This window comes from Alosa alosa, chromosome 15 (genome assembly GCF_017589495.1).
Source record: "Alosa alosa isolate M-15738 ecotype Scorff River chromosome 15, AALO_Geno_1.1, whole genome shotgun sequence".
Lineage (NCBI taxonomy): Eukaryota > Metazoa > Chordata > Actinopteri > Clupeiformes > Clupeidae > Alosa > Alosa alosa.
The window spans coordinates 4,242,144-4,249,937 of record NC_063203.1 but is presented as its reverse complement, the minus strand read 5'-3'; the positions used below and the strand labels follow the sequence as shown (position 1 = coordinate 4,249,937).

Below are 7,794 nucleotides of genomic sequence, written 5' to 3'. Positions count from 1 at the left end.
CAATGTCGCTGTTCCCTCCAATCAAGCGCTTGATTAGGTGGCCAGGCCCTGCCCACCCCGTCAGCACCCCAAATCAATTGTTGCTCTGAGAGCGGAGCAGGAAATGGGTGCATAAGCGCACGTCCGGCGCGCAAGCGGCACAGGCTGCCAGACACTGGGCATGCCGGAGTCTGCACTACAATCTTTTTCAGCAGTGAAGCATGTCACACACGGGACAAGTAGGCAAACACACACACACACACACACATATACACGTGCACGTATACATATACACACAGGCAAGCACATACACACACACACACACACACACAAACACGCACACATCAGGGGTGGTCTCTGATAACCCTACGGAGTACTCTTGATAGTGATCAGATTGGGGAGACTTGCTGGAGTATGGCCCACTTAAACAGACTGCGTAATGAGAAGAAAAAGAGACAGGGACAGCCGTGGTAGTACTCTCCACTCTTAGGTTCCACTGAGAGAAATAAGAGCACAGGAATCATTTTAGTTGACAAAAAGAAAGGGTCAAATTGTTAACAATGATTTTGCTTCCCCACTACAATATGTTAACTTGCCAAATAGCCATCCTAAAAGTAATTGGTTTTATATTTCATAGACAGTCCTGTTTTCAATTCAAACACAGCTGTTTTATAGAATTACCATCTTACAAAGTCATTCAATATTGTGATGTACTTGGACAGACACCAATATAGTTATATAAGTAGGCCTATATATCTATCATGTATTGAGGTAAAAGTGGATGGCAGGAGGTTATCTCTTCAGGATATGGATATGTCAGCTTGAAGCCAAGAAAAAACAACAACATTCTTATCAGAGGTCATAACAGGAGTCCAACCCAATCAGTTCAGTCGGGGAGGACTTATGTTCTTCAATTATGTCCATCAGCACGAGTTTCCTTTGGAAACATATCGTGCGCCTCAAGGATGCGTGCATGGACTTCTCTATAATTTTTTGACCCTGGTAACGGCCATGCGTGTGACACGCAGAAGGCTGTAATTTCTACTGCGTTTCGGGGGGGGCGGCAACCGCAAGGGATTCAGTTAATAGCTTTCTGAGAAAATGCCTTCGTGATGCGGAGGACATACAGAGGGGCTTCTCATGGGTGCACGGACGAATTCCATGTCTTTCATGTGTGACGCTCATCTGTGACTTTCACGCACAGACACGCTCCGAATAATGGCCTCTTTACCCAATCAATCAATTTAGGGTAACTGTGTTAAATAAATTCTAATAAAACAAGTACAAATCCTACCAGGAATGGCTAAATGGCAGGCTGTGTTTCATGATGGATATTAACCCCTGCATTAATCCAAGGGATTGTTTCACAAATTGATATTGTCTCTTGCTTACCCTTACACATAGCCTAACCCTTTTTTCAATTACGCGTAGGCTAATTGGTTTGACATAATTGGGTCGACCAATGTGAAGTTTCTTGCAAAATTACAGACAGCCAAGCTTGGGGGGAATTAACTGATTATGCTATAATCTGTTTAATATCACTGTGGTATTTCCCTCTCAGTGTAGGCTACGTTTGCTTGCTGCGTGACTGCTGTGCGTCAGTCGCACACTCTGCGTGCTCATCTGACAGAGGATTGGCACGACATTCACAACTAAATTCAACTCACAGGGCTTTGGGCTTTGTTCCTCAAACTACAGACTGATTCATCAGATTCCTGACACACACGAGGAACCACACCTTAGCAACGAGTAGGCTAAATACTGAACAGATGATTAATACAATAATTTCCAGTTTATCACATTATTGCCAATTAATCCATTATTTGGGCTAATAGCCTAGATGATGGTCATATATTAGCCTACTTTCGCCAGAGCAAGATTACTCATTTCTTTCCTTGACCAATTGTTTCACAGCCTGTGCGTCATAGCTGCCGCGTTTACCCTAACCTTAACATGATTACAATGCGCAGTCCGATATTACAGCCTTCTCTCACGACTCAGATAAGGTGAAAGCAGGACAGTCACGCAATTGTTATTTACCACAAGGGAAAGGGTACGTGTGAGCCGATATCCCGCCCATAAAGCTTGATTGATTTGTGAGAAGAGGCTTACTCACGCCACGCACTGCAGTGATAGCGTGTAGACAGGCAGACCATTTGCTGGAATTCTCAGGGCGACAAACATGCTCCGGGGGCATTCATGTGTGAAGCTACAGTAGTAGGAAATAAACAAAATGCTTAGGGCATAAGGCGAGATCTGCTAGGTGATAACGAAAATACCCTATAAGCTGTATGACAAATTTGCAAATGTCATTGAACCGTTGTACAGTAGGCTATAGGACATATAAACATCTGTCCAGGGTCTATATTAGCCAACACGTAAGAGGGAAAACTCCATAAAGACGACCCCCCACACACAGACACACACGCATCGCGTGCACACGCAAGCTAACAAAGGCACGCATAAAGTTGGAGAGTGAGAGAAACTGAGAGAGAGAGGGAGACCACAAGCAGGATTCTGTTTGTCTATTTACATTACACACTTCCCCGCACGGCATAGCGTGTCTGAAACCTCGCTGTCCCTCTGGGCACATTGCCTTAAACAGTGTCTGAACTCTGAATTAGGTTAAATAGGCTGGCGTAGGTTATAGTATATCACACGTGTTTAAATTATATTAGGCTTCACTAATCTGCAACATACAGAGAATGGTCTGATAAGGCATAACCTAGAAATCGCTCTGTCTCTCTCTCTCTGTGTCTCACTAGTGTGAGGGGGCAATACAGGCCTACCTAGATTTTGCATATTTCTAAAATGATCATTTAATTTTTTATCAGGGTTTCTTGTGAGGAAATACTCACTTAAATGATCACAAAGGACCTACTCTTTAGAAAAATGTAGAGAGGAAAATAGATTAATTTAATTTTAGCCAATGCAATGCAGCCAATGCATCAGAGCTGTACAAATAGCAGAGTAAACAATGTCCAGAGGCATTTTAGATGCTACACTGTAAAGAGAAAAGTCTGTCCAATTTATCAAATCACATTATGATTATACATAAACCAGTCTAGTTTTGTATGAAACATAACCATTATTATAGCCTAGCCTAGTCAGTTGAAAATCTGTTTATCTGTTTGAAGGTAGCCTAAGGTAAGCCTGTACAAAAGAAGACAATAAATAAGGGGCAGTTACTAAACCACAAAACATGGAATTACAGAAACTCATGTCTCTCTTTAAAACACAATGGCTATTATGTTGAACTGACATATTTAACCACAACAATGAGTTTATCCAACAAAATTAGGCCTATACGTTTGAAACACTTCTGAACCAGGAAGCAATGTGATCGGTGCAGCCAAGATAGCATATTGATGGGTTTCATCAGGTCCCTTTCCACAGGTGTATTAATCAAGCACCATGTAGTCTGCATTCATAATCTGGTGCTTGATTGTATACACCTGAAAGGGACCAGATGAAACCCATGAATAGGCATACTGTATGCAGTCATTCATTGTGTTCGCATAGCCTATGCGTATTTGCAAGAACAGTGAGATAAAAAAAATCAGTGCTGCCAAAAGCTTTCACGTGTTTGTAAGTTATGCTTAGAGACCAGTAGACATTTGAAGCTGGGTTGAATCATTCTTTGAGATGAGCCGCTTTCGTCCCACCATGTGCATTGGATTGAGTAGGCCATGACAGGCTATCAATTCCCAAATGTGCATTTTCCACCATGATGAATGCTTTTGAAAACTGTGACAACTTATTCAGAATTTCATCTTTGAAGACTTTGCAAATTATCTTCTATCCACATTTGACAATGCAATAGCCTACTAATGACCTTTTATGTCATACCTGTAAACATTTAGCTTTCCAAAAGCGGGAGATTTTTTTTCCAAAGCTGCTTGCTGTCAGATTTGGTTCCGAGGGAACAAGTTCAGTGTATCAACAACACTCAATAACAGTTTATGTGATATGTTAATCAATTAAATTCCCAACAATTTCACAGCAGCTAGTTCTGGAGTAGGCCATTCAACTAGCCCGCTTGCTACGACGAGACTCAGGCTGCGCAGCTGGCACCGGCTTCCTTATTTGGGTTTTGGGTTGCCAGGTTTTAGCCTATGACAAAACGGTTGAAATTGAAACTAAGTGATCGTGTATGTGTAGGGTGTATTTCATACACAATCTGGCAACCTGAATGGATCAATGATTTTAAAATGAAGTTTGATGGCCATGTAAATTACGGGAGTTTTCCGGGAGAAATAACAAAACGGAAGGATGCTGAGAGATGACCTTGAAATACGGGATTAACCCGGGAAAAACGGGAGTGTTGACAGGTATGTTTTTTGTGTAGATTATTTCAACTTAATTTAAAGAATTTTGTAGTTGCTCAAATTGGGTCATCACGGCATGACTCTGTTGCCTACCGAATGAGAAATGCTGCATCAATTTTAGACATTTAATTTATGACCAACCGATGTTACAATTAGCCGCAGAATGATTTGACCAGACCGGGCATTGTAAACGCAAAGAGCTTGATATTGTGCTGCACTCACTGCGTCCTGAGCGTTAGCTACGGCGTCTGCGTAAAAAACGTCGTAGTATCCATAGAGATAAATCACGTTTCAGTGTTTGTACTCTGCCTTCAAGACTAACCACTGCAGGAATACATTGTGTGTCAGCATCTTCAGGAATACTATAATGGGTAAGCTTAGGCTGGAGTATCATGTCTGTGAAATGTGTTTTTCTATAGAAAAAGTCCTCCACCGTCGCACAAATCTAACTGTATTTTAACTTTACTAATGGACTTATATTTACTCTGTAAAAACTAAAGAGAGAACTAGAGTGAAGGTTAGCATCTACTTGCTAGCTATGTTGTAAGCCATAAAGTAGCTGAATTTATTAATTCAACGTTGCAACTCACATCAAATAATACTGTAACCTATATCATTTCATAGTGACAAGATTGTCTTTGGATGCATCTTGCGTGAACGGGTGACGTGTTTGTCTTTTTTGTAGGCTACAGTAACATTAGACTAGATATTTTTTCTTATCACAAAACTTTGCAGTAAGTTAAGCAGAATCACCCAGACGCTACAAAAGATTTACCACAATTGAAACGGTCTTTTAGATAATGGAATATGCTGGAGGCCGTTATTAATATTTTTAAACTCGTGAAGTCCGCACGTCTCAGGCCAGAGACGAACAAGTCTATTGGCTTTTCTGTTCGTGAGATTTCCCTTGCATACCCTCTCACTCCATTTAACCTAGTGCATCTGTAAGGGTATGCGTTGTGAGACACGCAGGGGCCGTGATGATGGTCCCATGTGCTAATTATTTTCTCTTTTTACTCAGACAAAACGGGAGACTGGCCTCTGCCTCAACACATTAGTCTAAGCTCATTAATCATTCTGCACAAAACAAACGACTTGAATTTTAGCTGCAACTCACGAATGATTTTACATGTGTTCTCCAGACAACCACAAAAGTTTGTCTTTCTTGTGTCAAATATCTTTCATCATTCAGAGCCTGCCAGCCAATCAGAAGACAAAGAGGAAATGAAGATTCATGTTCCCACATATGCCCTTCCCTTGGAAATACAGCAGGTGAACAGATCCCATGTACCTCATACCCCTGATTGTAAAACAAATAATTGCTGTCCTGGGTTAACATCCTCCTACAACATGGTTATTTCCATGGTAACTATCTCCTTCATGATGATGTGTCATTGAGCAGACTGTAAGCATCCATAGTGCTATGCCATCATTGACTGTACTTGTTTTGTCATGTTGTCATGTGCGCACATCATGACATTGTGGAAAAAGCTATCATAATGATTATCTCAGTCTTCCTCTTAAACTGCGCCAAGCCCCCTCTCTCCTTTTCACTGGCTCTCTTTCTCCCACTCTCTGCACCGATCAGCTTGAAAAATACTGAATGTTCTGAGTGCAGACCCCTGGAGCGAACATTTCAGCACTATTTATCTAGAGAGAGAGAAGACAAGTTAGCTACAGCATGTGCCAGTCCAGGATGAGAAGTGCCACATGCTCAGTTTAAGTGAAGGGCAGCCAAACTTTCGAGGACCCTGTAGCACTTATGCTTAAGAGTTTTGGGGAATTTGACTGCCAGAAATATACCGTGGGTCATCTCTGAGATAGAATTGCTGTCCTTGACATTCAGACATGACAGACAGGGATGTGTCAAGATGCGTGGACAAGAATGCCAGTTTGAAGAGGGGTGGAGTAGCATGTTTTTTTGTGTAATGGAAAAAATTAGATTTCAGTAAATGGTCAACATAAAATATTAACTGTAACTCTAATCTATTAATAACAAAAGCCAGAACGCAGAATTTTACAACAAATGTGTGTTTTTGAAAAGCTAAGCAAAACTGTATACTTTCATACACAAAAACCCCTTGATGTTGATTTGATCACATAATGAAAACATAATGTGAAACATAATGTGGTCAATCATGGTGTGGAAGTACATTAAACTTAATTTAGCCCTGAATGAAACTTCAGACCAGTGCAAAAATTGTTCTAAATTTGCTACTTGCTGTACAAATGGATAACATTGCATGTTCAATGTCCCTGTCTACCTGCCTCATTAATAATTGAGCTTAGGGGAATTGAAGCTGCATTTATGCATTTACTTTGCGTGTTCCGCCTTCAGCCTCCCTCTCTGCACACCTGCCACAAGTAGGTCCACTGAGGCTTTAGGAGACAGAGAAGCATATAGTAACTCTATGTTGTCTGGCGCTGAGGCTTTAGGAGACAGAGAAGCATATAGTAACGCTATGTTGTCTGGCGCCGAGACGGCGGCTGTGTAGGATCATATTCAGGGCAAAGGGTGAATCATCCGAGGTCACAAGATAAAGCCCTCAGTACATGCCAGGTCCGTTTCCCTGGTCCACACAGATCTGTATTTGACTGTGAGGCAAAGCTTCAGTGCAGAGTGGTGAACATTTTGAACTGTACAGGTATTTGTTTTTCCCTCTGCAGTTTGTACACTTTGTTGTGGATGCGTTTCTTTCAGAAGATTGAGCAGTATTGTACTGCCTCTCCCTCTCCCTGTGCAGCAGCATCACAAGCTACCGTTGGTCACTCTCCCTCTTTCTCCCGTAAAACTCAGACAGCCTTCCCCACCGCCCTGCTCCACGCTACAGTTGACCAGTCAGAGTAGGACTTCCAGCCTTTCCCCCAATCCATTTTTGATGAGAGCGTGGCACGCGCCTCCACCAGAGAGGAGATGCGCCATGGAGATCCCACTGTGCCCCACCATGGTGCCCCTCTCTCCTGCCTCTCGCTCTGTAAATAATGGATAGTTTAAAACCAGCCGCATTTTCCGCCTCCACCTCTGGAGGCCTGAGGGATAATGACAGCACATGTGTTGTGTGTTTGCTCTTATTACTGTATCCTCAACGCCCTTAATTTGCCACTTAATCTCGCACTCTTGAAAACTCTTCAATCTTTTCTCCAGTCCCTATGACAGACCAACTTCCTGAGGCTTTGAATGCAGATTGGATGGCTAATGGTTATTGGAAATGCACTTTAGCAATGAGTTGTTGGTGCCTCTGTTTTGATCTACAGGTGTTCTAGCGTGTGATGGCTGCTGTCATCTGTGAATGTAGCTCGAGCGTGTTTTGCTTGAGAGCGGGTTTACGACTGTCGGGGGGGCGCATGCAGACAGACAAGGGTTCATCTCGTGTCAGCTCTCACGCCTCCTCGCAGGGCTGGGCACTCTGGGTCTCGCGTACTTACACACAGACACACAGCCAAAGGTGATTCTTCCCAGCCAGTGCCCTTTTCCGCCTCCCACGCG

General features: G+C 42.6%; 1 protein-coding gene across 4 annotated transcripts in view; it reads left to right on the top strand.

Annotated features, from left to right (window-relative positions):
- Window positions 1-4,617: 4,617 nt before the first annotated feature.
- Window positions 4,618-7,794, top strand: part of lekr1 (leucine, glutamate and lysine rich 1) — a 71,271-nt gene continuing 68,094 nt past the window's right edge. The window contains exons 1-2 of one of the 4 annotated variants that reach the window (XM_048264108.1): window positions 4,618-4,678; window positions 5,500-5,579. In XM_048264108.1, the coding sequence (XP_048120065.1) occupies window positions 4,675-4,678; window positions 5,500-5,579 (84 nt within the window). In that variant the 5' untranslated portion in view covers window positions 4,618-4,674. Of the gene's footprint in view, window positions 4,679-5,499; window positions 5,580-7,794 lie in introns of those variants that run through there. The other 3 variants (XM_048264110.1, XM_048264109.1, XM_048264111.1) reach the window with 3 other exon arrangements.